A 20104-nucleotide genomic window follows, 5' to 3' on the forward strand; every position below is an offset into this window, starting at 1 on the left:
GATATTACTGACTGTATTGCATATAACATTAATTGTGCCATAGCTCTCTTAGTTTTTTCCTGAAAGTCAAAATGCAAGTGTATACATTATATTGTTACACCCTAGCTGTAGTTGGTTTTCTATCACGTGTGCATGAAGTGAGTGGAATCACACTGACGGCGCGATGGAGGAGAATACCAGCTGGTCATAATCATGAAGCTAGTCATGCGCGTATTTTTGGGTGGCTTTGGGGGGCGCAAGCCCCCCGGGGTCAAAGCAGGGGGGCGGCAAAATCGAAGGGGCGGCGGGAAGAAGGGGCGGAAAAAGAGGGGCGGCGGAAGATGAAGGGGCGGCCAAAAGAATTAGTAATGAAAAAAGGGCGGAAAATGATAAAAAATTGGACTAAACATCAAAATGTGTTGCTTTATCCTTGTTTTTTTTTTTTTTGCTCTTCACTTTTTCAAACGACCGTAAAAGAAATTGGGGCAACCTTTTCGGACTGTTGAGGAAGGGGCGGCAAAATTGGCTTTTCTTCAGCCCCCCGGGGAAGGGGCGGCCACGGTACGCTACTGCTAGTGGTCAATTCTATCAAGCATATCAGAACTTGACTTATAAATTTTAAAGGCGAGTGGTAAATCACTCGCTAGCATGATGCTAGGCGAGTGGTCGAATCACTCTCTAGTATGAATGGCGAGCGGGGTATTTTATCAAGCGACACCAGAAGCATTACCATTTAGGGGGGGGGGGGGTGTTGCCGATTTAACTGAGCATGTATCACGCGGGAGTGCGCGTAAAATGTCAAGTTTTGGCCCAAAACATGGTATTTTTCTGTGCATTGCAACTTGTCGCTATCAGGAATGCAAAGGTAAATTACGTGTTAATCTTAGCCTATAGGCCTATAAAGGCTCAAATGTAGATAATATTAACATGGGCCCAATTGTAAAATACTTTGTTTTTCAGCTCACTCGAAGATATGAGGAATTCCCCCATATAACAGCTCAACTACCTATCGAAAATTTTACGAACTTTCTTTTGTAACCCCCATGAAATGATGTCTCATGCAATCACAACATTATGCCTTATATGTTAGAATATTAATTACCAAGCACGAATCACGTGGTTTTATTTCAAACAAACTCATATTGACCATATAAACACGAATTATTACAGCCATCTCTCAACACGTGATATTCAAAATTCCCGAGCACCGAAAATTGTCAAGTGCAATGACGTAATACAATGAAGGCTAACAACAATTGAGCACAGATAACCATGACATCGCGTGTTTAGAGCCGGTTGTTTTTGTTCTTTTTGATGATCAATATGAGTTTGTTTTAAATAAAACCGTGTAATTCGTGCTGCTTGATAATTATTTTTCTTACATATAAGGCATAATGTTGTGCTTGCCGGGGACATCCTTAAGTTTGTTATCGCAATATACCAATATTATCGTTTCATGTGAAATTGAAAATATAACATGTATACATGAACTACTTATATCACATATCACAGCTGGAAGATGGTCGTACTCTCTCAGACTACAACATGCAGAAGGAATCTACTCTTAATCTTGTCCTTCGTCTGCTTGGTGGTATGCATATTTCCGTCAAAACACTGACAGGAACCATCATTCTGGAAGTGGAATCAAGTAACACAATTGAGAATGTGAAAGCCAGGATCCAAAACAAAGAAAGCATTCCACCAATTCAACAGCATCTTATCTTTGCTGGAAAACAGCTTGAAGATCACCACACTCTCTCAGACTACAACATTCAGGATGGATCAACTCTTCATCTTGTCCATCTTCTGCGGGGAGGCAGATCTTGAACAAGACCCCGACAGGTAAGGACTAATTTCTACCTAGAAAAAGAAACACTGGACACATAGTGCTCGTATAAAATTATGTGTAACGAAAAGCGAGGACTATGTATAACACGTTGTAGGCACGTCTCATTTCAATCGTGCAAATTTTATCGTGCAAAAAAAAAGAAAGGATTTGTTATCGTTGAAGCCGCTACATTGATGACAGTAATGTTACACCCTAACAATATTGAGGTTGCCTTTTATTATTGCGCGTACCATGGGTCTATCAGACGCGTGCCACTTGAGCTCAATACCTCAGTTGTTGACAAGTGTTCCATCCGATCTTGCGTCACATCACGCGGCATAGCTTTGTGCTACCATATTTGAATTTAAACTGGGGCTGGGCTTTCGTAATTGACATCGGAATCACCGTGCTTCGTTGAACGATTATTTGGAAGTGAGATCTCTAACAGATTGGACCAGTCGAGGAATCAGCGCTCAGTGGACTTTCGCGTTCACTTATAATACGAGTATATTTCTATATTGCTGCATGGTTGACTGTGGTGGGTGTAATTAGTGGCGTCGATTTGTGGATGAAGAGGAATGGGTTTTTGGCATTGAAGAAAATAAGGGGGGGGCTTACAGGACTTTGGCATTTTTTATCATAGGGCATTATGTAATTATTTATTGTGACATTATCCAGAGATGGAATCAAACCGAGACTGGGGGCCAGTCTAGGTGAATGGCTAATTTGTGCGTGCCTTTTATTTAAAACAAAAGGAACAAAGGAACTGAAATAAACGAGCTGACAAATAAAATCAAAGTTATGAAAAGTACAGAGAAGTATAAACTATAATAAAAACTGATTTAAATAAAGAATTGAAGAAACTGTTGTCTCTTCGTTGCGCTTGTTGGAATCTTTTCGCGCCTTGTATAAGGTCAATTTGCCACTTTAAAAACTAGACTTTTGTTTATTCAATTGCTCATAACTTTATTTCTTGAGGTCACATTGGATTCAATGTGGTGTCATAATGTGCAAGATTAGATAGTGCACCTATTAAAAAAACATAAAAATGCAAAGTCTAAGTCGGTTGGGCCTGTACAACAGTTTTTTCGTCACCTAAAGCACAAAATATTTGCGGCACAAAATTTGTGAATTGTAGATCCATCATTTCAGATATGTGTAACATTTTGATACATTTTCTTATTTTGTGATCACTAACCTAGCTCATTCTCTTTTCCCCCTTTACAGGCCACCGCCTAGCCTGATGCAGGTGACCAGCCCACCCGGCCAACTGGTTTGATATTTGGGGATTCACTAATAACCACATATATTTCTTAAGAGATACTTGAACAATTATTAACAAATTAACATCATGGTTTATTCTCGAGGTGTATTCATGATAAATCGAAAATGAGGCAACAATATTTTCCCTGTTTAATTTTATCCAGAGGAAAGAATTTGACTTGTGTTGAGTAGTTTTCTTTTTTTTTTCCTTTTTTATTTTTTGCTTGTTTTGGGTTTTTGATGTTTTTGGTTTTTTTTTGCATGTTTTGGTTTTTTTTAAACAAAAATTATAAGTAAAACAAAAACATGTTTGCAAAGTGATATTGGGAGAATATTGTGGATTGAACTTGAACTTAATTAGGCGCTTTTCCGACCTAATCAAAAAGGGGAAAATGTAAGAGTCGCGTTTAAGCACTAAAAACTATAAAGGCAGGACGCTGAGACAAACTTTCTTGTATGGCCAGAGGCGGATTTAAGGAAAAGGGCCCTATCTTGGGGCCCAATGGTAAAGAGTTGAAATCAGGAACGTACCTGAATTTTTGTTGTCGGGAGGAGAGTAAGAACAAAATTTGATAGTGATCATTAGTTCGGCCCAATGTTATGAGATACGTCACGTGCGCGTAGTGCGCAAACATTCATTCCATTTCATACTATTTGAAGTAAAAGTTGATGTAGGCCTACATTAATCCGGTAAATTTTGCGCGAAGCGCGCGAAAATGTGCAATTTCACACTATTCTATTCCCAATTCTTTATCAGATTTGTGAGTGTTTAAACGGTACTAAAGAACAAAGAATATTTCCTTTCCTGTTTTTGCTTGATAGTCAAGAAGCAAGCAAAATCCCAGAATCTGATTTCAAGGATTACGAAGCCAATACGTTGGTACGCGTGAATTTTGACATTAGGGGGATGGGGTTGGAAAAAAATCTTAAATCCAGGACTTTTTGGCGACAAATTAAGTTTATGACACAAATGCGCGCAAAGCGCGCGAAAAATGTTGCCATTTTGAAACTAAACTGTTAAAATATGGTGCAAAAGGGGGGATTTATCCCCATCCCCACACCCCCGGATCTACGCCTATGCACCTTAGGGCCGGATTTGCCTTTTGGGGGGCCCTGGCCCGGCCAAATTTGGAGGGCCCCAAACTCACTCTAAGGAAGGCATATGTGATGCAATCAAGCAAAATCAGTCGGAACTCAGAATTATTAAATTTTCAGTTTTTTTATAGGATAGTGAAAAGCATTTACAAAGCTGCATTTTGCAGAAAACCCCATTGACATTGAACAACCAGTTCCAACGATATAAGCAATTAAAGAGTTTCCAAAACAATAGGAAACAAAAGGAAATATTTCCTTTGTATGCCTATATCTCAAAATCAATATTTCCGAGTTCCGACTGATTTTGCTTGATCGCATCACATATTAGTAGACTTGCTAAGGGGTGAAAATAGGGTAAACGCTGCATTTTTTAGTACAAAGGTCCCACTTGGTATGGATGTTCCTTGGGGCAAGAGGAAAAGATTTATCCAAAGAGACACTCTGTCTCTATGCATAAAACCCCCTAATTAGCATAACTTATGCTAATTAGTATCCAAAATATGGTATTCTCTATCTTTTGGACCATTTCTCCTACAAACATGTGTAAATATTTGAAATTGGCTTAATTTAGGGTAAGAAATTCATTTTTGGCATTGTTTTGGGAATCCGTGGCCATTTTGACCCTCAAATCCAAGATGGCCGCTAGCCGCCATCTTTAAAATTGGCGTTTTTACAACTTATGAACCGTTTGCCCTACAAACCTAAGTGACATATCAATTTGTACTAATTTTGGCTGGGAAACTCTGGCACTGTTTATGTGATAGGAGGTAATTTAAAAAGGGTATAAGGGTTTTAAATATGAATTCCTTAGTACCTGTCATTGGCTATATTGTAGAAGGATGAACATCAAACTTATATTTTAATATAGGCCTATCTAAGTTTTTAGCACCATTGGAGACACACTTTATAATGCATGTTTGGTTTTTTTTAATTACTATTTTCAGTCCACTCTATTGGTAGCAGCAAGCATTGTTTGATTTAAAATGACCAGTATGGACACACATGATTGGAATTTGTTTTAATTTTCAGTCGGCCTGTGATGAATCAATTACGAGTCTAGCATCATGGGCGACCTATAAAAATAGAAGCTTCTTACACAGAACTGTTGAAAAATATCTCGGACATCTGTGAGTATGACGATTTGCCCAGCTTTGTACTAGTAGAAGATATTCTAGGTTGTGGTAGTGGTGCAAGAAGTGCAGTAGTAGATAGCGCCAAGGATAACTAACCATGTCGTATGACATAAAAGTAGAAGCGCTGTCAACCAACAGAAGATGAATCGGGCAAGCTAGGAGAAAGGTTGAGAGGACTACATACCAAAATAGCCCAGTGAAAACAAGGTGAATGAGCTCCCTTCATTATAATGAGCCCTAACCCGAGTAACAGAAAGGACATCAAAGGTCGAGAGCAGGACATTAATCCATTACTCGTTGACTGCCGATAAAACGCCCAATAAAGACCGCGCCGGCCAGTTAAAGTACATGCCCTATCACACCACTCCACGCCATACATAAATTCTCCCAGTCACATTTCCCAAATATGAAATTAAAAAGAAGTAAAATTTTAATTTACTTCTTTTAAAGATTGGCAGAGGCGGGGTTCGAACTCACGGCGCACCGCTTAGTACTCTATGAGCCTAGCGCCTTAGACCACTCGGCCACTTGTCTTGCTGTCATTCATTTGAAACTTATATTTAAAGAATATAATCGCAACTTCAACATAGGCCTACCACGTGACAAGCAAAGGCAGAAAACGTATTATATTTTGGAATTTTATCTGCTTAAAACATTAATGTGTATTATAGAGCTACCATTATTTATATTGTTGAATTCTTAAGCGCATAGAAACAATTAATACGAGCGTCCTATGATACATACACAATACATAAAATCGATTTATATCTTCGGCCACCTGCTCTTGGCGGAAGTTGTATTACGAACTGCATCCGAAGTCCAAACTCCTTTTGTCAAAATTGATTAATCCTATTGTTGAAGAGGATAATCAGCTTATACTTATGTATAGCGTTAGTAAAAAGCTTAAGTCTTTGTTTGCTTTGGCTAAATCGTGTTCAAGTGGTGGGTTAACCAACAATTAACAATGAGAGGACATTCCTGAACCTCGTTCAGTTGGGGATGATTTGAAGTGACCGACAATTATGACCATTTGATATTTAATACCAGCAATGTGGAAAAAAAGAAATAATGTAGTGCCAAAATAATGTCCCCTTTTACGGAATGAGCAAAGTTTAACAAGTTATAACTCCGCTTCTGCAGTACGAATGTCAGCGGCGAATGTCAGGTTATTATTTCCCAGTCTTGAAAAAAAATTGCAGGCAGAGGTGGGAATCGATCTCGGTACCTCCCGGTTAAAAAGCACTGTGCAAAACCACAAAGCCAACTAAATATCTGTTGTGAGATGCTTGACATTAATCTTTGATATTGCTTAATGGAACAAATCGCGGAATTAAATCAGTAATAAAAGAAGTAGATTCTTATTTAGCGGCCAAATTGGATAAAAGGGAAATATTTGTCCCTGCTCTAAAGAAAATATAGGTTAGAAAATTATCAAATAAATTTAAATTAAAAATTGAGATTTTATATTTATTTATTTTACGAGGCGGCATTATCACAGACAAACACTGTATACGCTAAAAACTCGACCCTCATTACAAGATGATGGCATAGCTCAGTGTTAGAGCATCAGACTGGTAATGTCAATATCGTTGGTTCGAATCCGCCCGTCAGCAATGGTTATTATGATTTTAATGCTACGCTACAATTTGTTCAATATTTTTCGTTTATTTATGTATTTATTTATTTATTTATTTATTTATTTATTTAAATAATTTGATATGTTTGAAAGGGGTATTTGAGCAATTTGAAATTTTTACCCCCGTACAATCCTATGGGGACAGTTTGAACCCACCCCCTCCCAAATTGCCAAACTTAACGCACAACACCTATATACACTTGTAGGCCTATGTTGTTGTTGGTGTAAATGGGCCTTGCAATTGAAATGCCTCAAGCTTTTAATCCGATATGCAGATTATCTATTTGTTTTCATGAATTGGAAGACATTCTTTGATGTATTACTGAGCTCAATGATCTGAAATTACTGGAGTGTGAGGTCAGCATAGTATTTTATTAACAGAAAGTATACGCTGGCGAAGTTACGTAATTAATCGGATTAATTACCATAGCAATAGGTGAAAACAATTCTGAACATATCGCGCTGCACTACAAGCAGGTTACACTCATCACCTATGTATATCTGCAATCATAGATTGAATACAATACTGGTCTTTTCAAAAATACTAATCTTACAGATGCAAGTGATCAGGATGATATGGTTCAATGCATAGGTACTGCGTGAACGTATCAGTGCATGCAAGGCCTCTATCCTCCAAATTCATTTCCTAATGTATGTGAGAATGATACAATAATGACATGATGAACATAGTCATTGATGCATCAGTTTTAAAATAGACTAGGCGGTTACCATATTTGGCGGTTCTCGGCTGGGCGCGATTACCAGGCTGATGGTGACATGCCCATATGACAGTTTTTACTAATTTGACCTCAGATGACCCCTGGCGACCCCAAAATGACCTTCCAAAAATTTGGCTCTAAATGTTGACTGTACACACCAAGTTTCATGCCCATACGACAGTTTTTAGTAATTTGATCTCAGATGACCCCTGGGTGACCTTGGATGACCCCAAAATGACCTAAACTTATAACTCTAAATGTTGACTACCCACCAAGTTTCATGCCCATATATGAGTTTTACTAATTTGACCTCAGATGACCCGTGGTGACCTTGAATGACCCCAAAATGACCTTCAAAAAATGTTGCTTTAAATGTTGACTGTACCTACCAAGTTTCATGCCCATACGACACTTTTTAGTAATTTGACCTCAGATGACCCCTCGGAGGGGACCCCGGTGTCAGATGACTTTAAAAGGAACTTAAAACGAACATCTTCTTGCCAGGACAGAACTACACCCACCCACCGAGTTTGAGCCCCGTACGACCTAGTTTCATGCCCATATGACAGTTTTTAGTCATTTGACCTCAAATGACCCCTTGGAGGGGGCCCCGGGGTCGGATGACTTAACGAACATAAACTTCTTCTTGCCAGGACAGAACTACACCCACCCACCGAGTTTGAGCCCCGTATGACCTACGACGGCTTCACATCAGCAGTCACAGACAAAACCTAAATCTACAGAATATATCCATTACTCGTCGATACTCGAAAGAGCTCAAAATAAATAACTTAGAAAATTTTCTTGATGTCCTTTAACATGTTTTCATAGTTAACCATCGTTAGCCATGGAGATCTATCATGAGAACTGACCGGTGACTAAGTCCGATTTATTGGGACGTTTATCGACCATCGACCAGTAATGATCGGATCCCTCCTGATGAAGATGTGTTGTACACATCGAAATATCGTGGTAAATATCTGGATATATTTGTGTTGAATGTCAGTTTAAATCTACTCTTCTTGTTTATCTACCAACCAAATGGCATACACAGTGATAGCAGGCGAATGAGCTCTGGCATGGTTTGTGAATCCCAATGGACAACAACTGCAAATAAAGACTCTTTTGAAACAAAGTGCTTCTTTTGTTTGTAGTCATGGTAGTCTGGAGACAAAGAAGGACAGCGTCACTTTAGAAAAACTTCTTTTTTGGCACAAGCAGTCAAGATTTTGTGAAGGGATATTCTGGATAAAAAAAACCAGATGTTTTCAGACTCTTTCTCAAATTGCTCAGAAGCAGGCGTTGTTGTTCTAACATTGAAATCATGTTTACATTATGCTGTTAGATGGAACTTGCATCGATGTCGCTATACGTCCTGCTTCTTTGCAGAAGATTGTGTTATCGCTAGCACAAAGCAATATGTACACCGCTGTATGCAAAACATTCAGCGAATCCCAGAGTGTGCCACGTCATCTGCGTCAACGACAGGCTCCATATATCTCTTATATATAGTGGCTATGAAGGTGCATATGAAAACGGGTAAGGAGAATCTTGTTAAATGCTGGCAGAAGCCCAGGGGGCAGAAGTCTGCTTCGGGACGGAAAAGGCTTGATCCCACTCTTTCAAGGGTTGACGAGTGGCAGCAACTGGCAAGTCAGGAGCAAGGCCAGAAGCAGTAGTTTGCCTCAACTCAATATATTGGGTATATGTTTTCTTCATCAGAATAAAAAGCTCTGCCTGATACTTGGTACACATATCTAGTCCTGAAAATGTGAGATGCACTAATGAAGGACTGTGTTCTCCCACTGTTTATTCATAGCTGTGGTCCACCCACTGCGCTCCAATCTGTCACGTAAAGGTGACCACAACATCTTTTAAGTGTGAATGGCCTCAAGCAAGACAAGGTACAAGGTACCAAGCAAGGCAAGTATGTACAGTAGCTGATCAGCTACCACAACGGGTGTCTGTCTTGGATTGAGGTACTCCATGGCGCGTTTGATGGTCATCAATCATCATACAGTGAAGCATATTGTAGTGGGACTATTTGCTGACTCTGTCAGCAGTGGGAGCATATAATAGGGCTTTGAAATGAATGAGGGAGGACCTGGATGAACGCACTGCGTGGTAGGCAGCCCAAGAAATCCAGTTGTCACTAGTCAGTTGCGGTTCCAAGTGATCATCTACATAATTAAACCACTGATAGCCATCTTGGAGGACCTGCTGCAGTGATCTGGATGCAGGTATTGGATGGCTGTTAATGTCATGCAGTGATGGAACATGAACAATTTCAACCTTAGGCAAAGATACATCGACTGGAAGTGGTCACACACTCTTTTGAAGTACTCCATGGCGCTTTTGGCACATGCTGATGCCAGTCCAATGCAAAACAGATCGAGGTGACGCAGTTGTTGATGAGGGATTATAATCAATGCTGTCACTTCCGCCATTTGGTGGCTTCAAGAACTACAATACCTTCTCATTCCCAATGAGTAATGAGTTGCAATATTAATGCTCAGCCTCATTCTACCGGCATGCCAACAAGACTCTAAGTTTTAGGCCACCCTTTAATTTAGTGCATAGGCACTATTGGGTTCTCGCCTGGTCTTTGACCGAATTGTTATAAATAAATTATACCAGTTATACCTGTCATCATAATGTACCTTTATTGCCATCATAAGAGATAATGAGGCCTCTATTTCACGCAGATAATGTGGCACACTCTGGGGATTTGATGATATTTTGTAAACAAAGTGGAACATGGTGGTTTGAGCCAGTAAATAACACAAGGATATCTGAAGAAGCAGGATGTATATTGACATCGATGCAAGGGCCATCTAACAGCATAATAGAAAAGATCTCAATGTTGGAACAAGAAAGTCTTCTTCTGAGGTATTTGGGAAAGAGCCTGAAAAAGTCTGCTTTTTATCCAGCATATCCCTTTTCAGAATCTTAACTGCTTCTGCCAAAATTCTCATGTCAGGTAGATGATATCCTTCATCTCCTGACCACTGGACTGAGATCTTCATTAAACACCAGATCCCGTGGTCAAAGCTTGCTCAATGGTCTTCCTTGAAACCTTGGGCTTTTCTAATTTTGGCAGTGTGGCTTTCACGAACTATATCTGTCTTGCTACAAAGACTGCTAAAGGCATGCAATGTGGGATTCTTAAATCATGCCACAGCTCATTCACCATTCATTCCTAATGAACTTGTTCAAAGATTTAAGAAAAGAGCTCATTCACCATGTTTTCAATGGGCTGTTTCGGTGTGTACTCCTCTCAGCCTTTATCAGCCTTGCCTGTTCCACCTTCTGTTGGGTGACAGCGCTTCTGCAATAGCTCTACTACTGCACTGCTCGCACCAGCACCACCGCCACAACCAGAGATACCACCTACTACCACAAAGCTTGGCAAATTGTCATACTCAATAAGATCTGAGATATTTTTCAGCCGTTTTGTATAACAAGCTTCTATTTTTTTTTAGGTTAGCCATATAATTTTACCGATGCGGGATCTGTAACTGGTTCATCTCTGACCAACTGACAAATAAAACACAAATTTCAGTCATAATTATTATTTTATCCATCCATACTGGTCATTTCAAATCAAATAACGCTTATTGCTATCTTAAGAATCACCTGAAAATGATAGTAAAACTGTGTAAAAACATGCATTATAAAGTGTGTCCCCAATAGTGCTTAAAATTAAGGTTTACATTATTCATAAGTAAGTTTGATGTTCATCCTTTTGCCATATAGCCAATGACAGGTATCTCCGAATTCACATTTAAAAACCCTGGTACCCTTTGCAAATTACCTTATATCACATAAACAGTGCCAGAAATGAGTTTCCCCAGCCAAAATCAGTACCAATTGATATGTCACTTAAGTTTGTAGCTCAAACGGTTCAAAAGTTGTAAAAACACCAATTTTAAAGATGGCGGCCAGCGGCCATCTTGGATTTGAGGGTCAAAATGGCCACGGATTCCCAAAACTATCCCAAAAATGAAATTCTTACCCTAAATTAAGCCAAATTAAGCTATTTATATATTTCTTTAGGTGAAATGGTCAAAAAGTTAGAAAATACCATAATTAGCATAATTTATGCTAAAAAAATGCAGCGTTCAACCCCTTAGCAAGTCTACTATATGCACTCAAGTGGCTTAGTTTAATTTGATTTACGTATCAGATTGCGGCAGATGCATAACAATTTAGAGAGAGTCGGACATATTTTGTGCAATGTTACCCTATTTTGGCCCAAAACATGGTGTTTTAGGTCTAAAAAGGAAGGTGCACAGGGCAATTCGTCGGCTGTATTCCATAGTGGCGTATAGTGATTTTTGGTCATTTTTTTAAAAATTGGCACAAATGTTTTTAATGATGTTCTCTTTCATTTTTTCTAAGTCTCATCAGTCATAATTAGCTAATTAATTATTAATTAATTAATTAAATGTGGCGTATAGTTACAAAGTGACATTTTGTGTATTCCATAGTGGCGTATCGACCATACGCCACTTTGTATACACATTATATAATTAAGAAATATCGGCAAAAATGAAAAACATTGTATGTCATAGTGGCGTACACGTATCGGACCTATACGCAACTATGGAATACAAACGACGAAAAGTAACGCCATAGGGATTACACGGCGACCGAGGTGGCGTAAGGTTAACGTTAGGTTAGGGTATTGCGTTTTATTTGTTTTCCATAGTGACGTATAGTTGTGTGCTTTTTATTTTCTGTTTGCCAGCAATAGTATGTATTTATTTCTTTTGAAAAATATATAACAATAAAATCTATTTAGTTTACAGAAATTTTACATCATTTACAAAATATAATGAATGTCTGATTTACACAACTCGATTTTAAATTGGCATTTCTTCAAACCCGATTTTCTCGAAAAGTTGTTGTTTATTCGCGGCGCCACACTATACGCCACTATGGAATACAGACGACGAATTGGGAGCGTGGCACATTTTGGGGCCCTGGGTCTGGGCCCATTTGGGCTCTGTACCCAGTAATATTTGACATTATGAGGCTCATATACCCATGTAAAGTGCTGAACCATGAACTGTTATTGATTTAAATTACTTTTTAAAAACATTTTAGGCCCCGGGGACCTGTAATATTTGACCTTTGGAACTCATGAATAGTTATTGAGAAACAACAGGCCCTTTGTATTGACATTTGATCTTGATATTGGGTATCCGGGCCAAAATTGGCAAAATTCATATCTAAGGGGAAAGACCTTCAGGCTTAAGTGCATCGGGGTCCTTTGTAGTTTGGGAGCCAGTTTTGATCATACGCTTATATAGAACATGGGGGCCCTGGACTCATACTAGATGACCTACTTGTATTTTGAGAATGTGTAATGCACCAATTCGTTGTCCTGATTCTATAGAAGTTGTATTCCCAAATATTAAATTTGGGCAGCTAGGGCCCTTGACCTTTGATCTCTTGCTGTGGTCAAAACGGGTAAAATTTAATTAAACTTTTCAAGAATCGTAAATGCAGGCATAAATAGAATGTCCTCTTGCATGCACAGGCATATATAACCTTTTCAGTACTATTCTACCCAGCGGACCTTTGAACCTTGCAGAAAACAATTAAAGCAAAAAAAAAAAAAAAAAAAAAAAAGCAAGGGGGGGGGCTTTGGCCAAAATAACAGGGGGGCCTTGACAGCACTTGCTGACAGCTTAAATCCGCCACTATGTATGGCCTTAATGTGATATAATTGTACACATAATATAATGATATAGATATTTGTCACATGTTTGTCAGTTCTCAAAATTTCAAAATAAAATAGTAATAATAGGAAACTGAAAGTTATGTGTCAGTGTATATAAAAATTGTCTTGTTTTCTTTCTGAAAAGGTTTTACATAAGAGACATAATATTTATGCGGCTGTAAGTTGCAGTCCCTGCCCCCCTCTGGATAGCGGGGACGTAATTTTGGAAACTGTTACAAACATGTAACAGTCCCGGCGGGGCGGGGAAATATTTTCTTGTACATCCCGGGCAAGTCCCTGCCCCATAACCCCGGGGCAACCGGCAGAAAAATCACAAAACATGAATTCTAAGATTCAAATTATTATATAAAAGAACCTGGATTCACCTGGTAAATGGATAGAACAGATCGGTGCTTTACGACCCTTTCGGACCCTGTATAGTTGAGAGTACTAGTATTCTTTTGTAATGTCCTGGGTAGATCACAGGCCCTTTAGTACAGGAACAGCCTGTAGACTCCGTGACCAAATCATAGAACAAAAGTTTGGGTCATTTTGGGATCTTTGATTGATTCTGAATAAGTTTAGCTTGGGCTCACCTCCTGAAACTTCCGGGCATTCTGGGGAAGGGTCAATCAAGGTCACATGGGGGTCACATTTTCAGAATGCTCCAATTATGTCAAGTAATATATCAAATTACTCGTATGGTCATGATGATTCCAAAAATATATAGTTTGTTATGCGTCAGACCTTTTCAAGAGGGCGCTATGACGAAAAATGTTCATAGGTCAACAAGTTGACAGGAGTTATAGGAGTTAATGCTTTTTGCTGTTTCAGTGTGCATATTCTCACCATTGATGGTTTGGTGAACTGTCATGTAACGTGGATGTAAGCGTGATCCTAAAAAATGCCTTTCACGGTGACCCAAACTATTTACAAGACCTCTTCTGCATTGAGGCTGGCCTTCCCTTTTAAAGGGAATTTTTATTGAAATCTGACCATAGTTAACGTCAATTTTTTTTTGGCGGTTTATCGTGTTAATCGTTGAGTCGCATTGTATTTGAATACATTGATTTATCGTGTGGTTTACCGAGCTCCCTGCACACATACTTTATCTTTACCTAGAACTGGCTCAGTTCCTCGGACAAATACTCACTACTCGGACAACGATTCCACTAGAGGAGGTTTTGGATGAGAAAATGGACATTTTGATGAGAAACGGCCAAAATGGTGAGAATTTAAATTTTCTCATTCTTTTGGATGAGAAACTTCATGGTGTGTGTGTCAATCATTATTGTCTTATTAAAACTGGTGAGAATTGCTAATCCCCGCTGAGCTCAAAATAAACATTATTTTCTCACCTTGAAGTTGAAAAAGATTTTTAAACAATTTTGTAAGGGTGCCCTAGGGGTTAAAAATAGCCTGACCAAAGTTACCCCGCATTTGGGGCAACTTTGGTCAGAGTATTACATCCCATGAAGAAAAAAAAATCAAAAAAATTGATCGTTGCTGTATATGCGCATGCTGTTATTTTTTGTGACATTTGACCCCTTGAAAAATTAATCAAGCACACATACATGCTCATAAATATCGATTTTTATTTTTTCTGAAAAAAATGTAAAAAAATGCTCATTTTTGTTGTCAGTCTCTCTTACTCACAGCATGGAAGAAAGAGATGAGAAGGAACCACAACGACTTCGATCGGCCAAGTTTTAATCCGCTTATCTATTGACGCATGAAAAGAAAAGCTATCAATGGTACTTACTTTCATGTATGATCCATTTACCGCTATCGATGCTTGGCGAAATCATTACTGGAAAAAAACTATAACAAACCCATCCAAGAACAAACAAACGCTACCCAGAAGTAAGATTATGGAATTTCACTGATGCTCTGAACATGTATAGTAGCTTTGTTTTGGGATCTACAGTCAAACTGTTTTCTTGATCGTGTTGGGTAGAAAATGTCCTTTAAAAAAATCGAAAAGGTCATCAAAATCGGCCGTTTTTTTGCCGAGTTTCATTTTAGCAAATAAGGTAAGATTTTGGTGACTTTTTCGATGAAAAATAGATGCAAAATGTTCTTAAATAATGTACAATGTTCCGGTTGAGTCCGGTACATGAAACCTGTTTAATTTTATAGTTTATATGTGTATAATCGTAACTAGCTAACTCGTTTCAGTGCCAAAGACTGCCAAATCTGAGAAAAAAGTCATCAAAGTTCGGGAAAATTGGGCGAAATGGAAGAAAAGATGTAGGCCATCAATGACCGATGATCACGTCACCAGAGAAAATCCTATAGAGTGCTTGCACGGAAGGTCATTAGTTCAAATCATCCTTCAGACACGCTCCAGAAGACATGCAAATACATGGAGTACAATACCAATCACCTATTTAACGCGGGGTATTGATCAAAGTAAATCCTCATGAATAACAATGTCAATTAAATGTCGGTAAAGGGAGTGGACAAAGTGAATGCGTTCGTTGTGGTTCCTTCTTATCTCTTTCTTCCATGCTCACAGTGAGGCTATGCAATATGATTAGGGGGAAACTATTCCAGAATGAGTATGTAAATTAATGGAACAGCCATTTCAGAGGGAGTATGTAAATTAAACGGAACAGCCTTTTTGGGGCCATTTCAGAGGGAGTATGTAAATTAAATGGAACAGCCAATGGGTATGTAATTTAACTGGAACAGCCTTAACGCTTCACGCTGGTATTTCCAATTATTATATTATAATACGGATATGTCTGTTTAGTCCTACGTGTGTGGGGTGGGTGGGTAATGTGGGTGTTAGTAACAATATAACTCTCAGGTGCTACTGTGTACAAATTCTGAGCCCAGAAGCTGCTTTATTTGATGAAAAACAGTCGGCCCTTTGTTTTAACACTTGGGGCCCTGGGGCCCATAATATTTGACCTGAGGCCCATGGACATATGTTGAAGTTTAATTCTCTAGTGCTATCAGTAGACTCAAGCTGGGCACTGTAGCTGCTTTATTTACTGAGTAACGGCCGGCCCTATGTTTTAGCGTTTGGGGCCCTGGGGCCCATATAATGTAATATATGGGGCTCATATGTACATATAACAATGTAATTTTCAGGTGCAATCTGTGTACTAACTCTGAGCCCTAAAGCTGCTTTATTTGATGAGAAATGGCCGGCCTTTTGTTTTAACATTTGGGGCCCTGGGGCCCATAATATTTGACTTATGAGGCTCATGTACATATGTTGAAGTATAATTCTCTAGTTCTATCAGTAGACTCAAGCTGGGCATTGTAGCTGCTTAATTTACAGAGTTACGGCCGGCCCTATGTTTTAGAGTTTGGGGCCCTGAGGCCCATATTATATGACATATGGGGGTCATATATACACAGGACAATATAATACTAAAAGACCTATCTGTGTACTAAATCTGAGCCCTGTAGCTTCCTTATTTGCTGAGAAACGGCCGGCCCTTTGTTTTAGCGTTTGGGGCCCTGGGGCCCATATAATGTAATATATGGGGCTCATATGTACATATAACAATGTAATTTTCAGGTGCAATCTGTGTACTAACTCTGAGCCCTAAAGCTGCTTTATTTGATGAGAAATGGCCGGCCTTTTGTTTTAACATTTAGGGCCCTGGGGCTCATAATATTTGACTTATGAGGCTCATGTACATATGTTGAAGTATAATTCTCTAGTTCTATCAGTAGACTCAAGCTGGGCATTGTAGCTGCTTAATTGACAGAGTAACGGCCGGCCCTATGTTTTAGCGTTTGGGGCCCTGAGGCCCATATTATATGACATATGGGGTCATATATACACAGGACAATATAATACTAAAAGACCTATCTGTGTACTAAATCTGAGCCCTGTAGCTTCCTTATTTGCTGAGAAACGGCCGGCCTTTTTGTTTTAGCGTTTGGGGCCCTGGGGCCCATATAATGTAATATATGGGGCTCATATGTACATATAACAATGTAATTTTCAGGTGCAATCTGTGTACTAACTCTGAGCCCTAAAGCTGCTTTATTTGATGAGAAATGGCCGGCCTTTTGTTTTAACATTTGGGGCCCTGGGGCCCATAATATTTGACTTATGAGGCTCATGTACATATGTTGAAGTATAATTCTCTAGTTCTATCAGTAGACTCAAGCTGGGCATTGTAGCTGCTTAATTTACAGAGTAACGGCCGGCCCTATGTTTTAGCGTTTGGGGCCCTGAGGCCCATATTATATGACATATGGGGGTCATATATACACAGGACAATATAATACTAAAAGACCAAACTGTGTACCAAATCTGAGCCCTGTAGCTTCCTTATTTCCTGAGAAACGGCCGGCCCTTTGTTTTAACATTTGGGCCCCTGGGGCCCATAGCTTTGTACAGCTGGGGCCAAAATGGGCAAAAGGCACATCTACAACTTAGGGCCCATACATATGCCACATATGAGCCCTAGTGATCTTGTACTTTTAGAGCTAGGCTTGTCAATCTGTAATCTGTTGCACCATATTTTAACATTTGGGCCCCTGGGGCCCATAATATATAACATATGGGGCTCTTGTATATTTGTAAACATAGAGTGCCCCTAAGGCTATCAGTGTACCAACTCAGGGCCCTGAGGCTTCTTCATTTGATGAGAAACGGCGTGCTTTGTATTTTCACATTTGGGCCCCTGGGGCCCGTGACCTTGACCTCTGGGGCCAAGATGGGCAAAAGGCACTTCTACAGGGTAGGGCCCATAAGTGTACCACATATGGGCCCCAGGACCTTTGTAGTTTTAGCGCTAGCCTTGACAGAATGATGTGTTTGATGGAGAAGGAGGAGAAGGAGGAGAAGGAGAAACCACAGGATAACAATATACCAGATTGACTCAACTTACTCTGATTATTACAAATAACATGATCAAGCCCTGTTGCGGAATTAGGACCAAATCTGGTAGGTTGAAATATATGTTGGCTAAAACCATGTAGTTTTAACATATTTTCATATTTAATATAAAGACTTTCCTTGTTTACACTATCAAGGTTCATGTCACCCATTATATAGATCTCAGAGTCAATTGGGAGCTTTGAAATAACCTCCTCAAGCCTATCAATAAATATGGTTTTTTTCTCACCATAACAACAACTAACTAAAATAGGCTTGGTTCTGGGAAGCAAAATTTCGGCCCAAATTGCTTCAAGGTTTTTCAGATCTAAATCGGGCCTAGGATTGAACGCCAAACTTGAGTGAAAGTAAATAAGCACCACCACCGTTTCTGTTGCGATCTTTTCTGAAAACAGAGAACTCAGGAATACTGATCTCATTATCACTAACAGTGTGGTCTAGCCAAGTTTCTGTGATCATAATTACTTTGGCTCTACTTTTACTTGCAAATATTTTAATTTCACTCATTTTGGGCAAGAGAGACCGTGTATTTAAATGCAAAAAGTGGATACCCTTATTGTAAAAAGGTTCATATATATCATCAGCTTCATTGGTATCATAATCTGTATGACGACGATTTCTGGCCGTTGGACGGTTGCCTGAATTAGCAGACGGGTTTTGCATAGGACCAGGATTTTCCTGTACATCGTTACTTAATATTATAACCCTATGCAATTGGTACGAACTTGTAGAATTTGTGTAATATGAGACGGGCTTATGTAAATAACCCTTAGCTATAATACCGTTCTTGAAAGTTCTTGAACCTAAAGTCGCCCCGAGTGGTTTAAATTGTTCGTCGAAAATCCGAGTGCCACGCTGCCGGCCGGATTCCATGTTAACCTGCTGTACAGTAAATAGTTGAGAGAAGCGCCGAATCTTTCGTCGAAGCTTTTGCCGACCGTTACGTTCGTAGCGCCGGTCGAGGGGAAGTGAAGAACGGTCCGTCCTCTGTTTCTCGGCGTCCGAAACTCGACCATGTCGTCGCGAAGTTTCGATCCACGCATGTGTATCGAAAACGCGGACGACGGTAAAGGGGTGGGGCCTCCGTAGTGGGCGACGTTTTGAGAAGAGACGATGTTGACCACCCAAAATATCATTTTAGCCCGTCCGTCGCTAGATTCCACCCCGACCCACCGGTCGCGGCTCATTCTCGCGTCGTATGTTCCAGTCGCGAATTTTCAGGTGGTTTTTATCCGTCGGGACTGCGCGTCCAGGGAAGGACGACGCGATCAAGCCTCGTTCCGAAGAATTGGCTACGAATATCAGCAGGTCGACGGGCTCGTCAGGGTCGAGCGACGGTTCGAACAGTTGGTACGCCCTGCGCAGGGCTCGATTCAACAGGCGAGCGGCGAGCGTCTCGCCATACCTCGGTTTGACGTACAACCGTTCGACGTAGATTCGTTTTGGCAGGTCCAGTTTACGACGGAAAGAGACGGATCCCAAGCGGCAGTGGACGCTTTCCGAGGGACGGTCCGGCACTTCGTCGGCGTCGTCCGTGGGCAAGCGACACGAGACGTGCACCACGATCGTACCTCGCATGGTTTCGTCGCCATCGTCGTCCCCGAATACAGTCGGCACCTGCACTTCGACGCCGAGGAAACGTTCGCGGTCGTCTACTCGATCGGCGTTCCGTTCTTGCATCGAGTAACCGTCGCCGTTTCGAAATTGCGGCAATGGGTGGATCATCGACGCCACAGTGTCGATCACTTCGGATCCGAACGAGGAAACTGCCCAGTCCAGATCGCCCTGTTCGTCCTCGTTGACGACGGCCAGAGACTGCACTACGCAGGGTTCGTCGTTGACGAAGAACTCCC

The 20104-nt window shown here is 40.2% G+C and overlaps 1 protein-coding gene across 1 annotated transcript in view; it reads left to right on the forward strand.

Moving 5' to 3' along the window:
* LOC140162170 (polyubiquitin-like) overlaps positions 1-3197 on the forward strand; it is a 39852-nt gene extending 36655 nt beyond the window's left edge. The window contains exons 2-3 of the mRNA XM_072185441.1: positions 1492-1821; positions 3035-3197. Coding sequence (XP_072041542.1) covers positions 1492-1806 — 315 coding nt within the window. The 3' untranslated portion in view covers positions 1807-1821; positions 3035-3197. The remainder of the gene's footprint in view (positions 1-1491; positions 1822-3034) is intronic.
* Positions 3198-20104: the final 16907 nt, after the last annotated feature.

The sequence above is a fragment of the Amphiura filiformis genome, chromosome 10 (genome assembly GCF_039555335.1).
Source record: "Amphiura filiformis chromosome 10, Afil_fr2py, whole genome shotgun sequence".
Classification (NCBI taxonomy): domain Eukaryota; kingdom Metazoa; phylum Echinodermata; class Ophiuroidea; order Amphilepidida; family Amphiuridae; genus Amphiura; species Amphiura filiformis.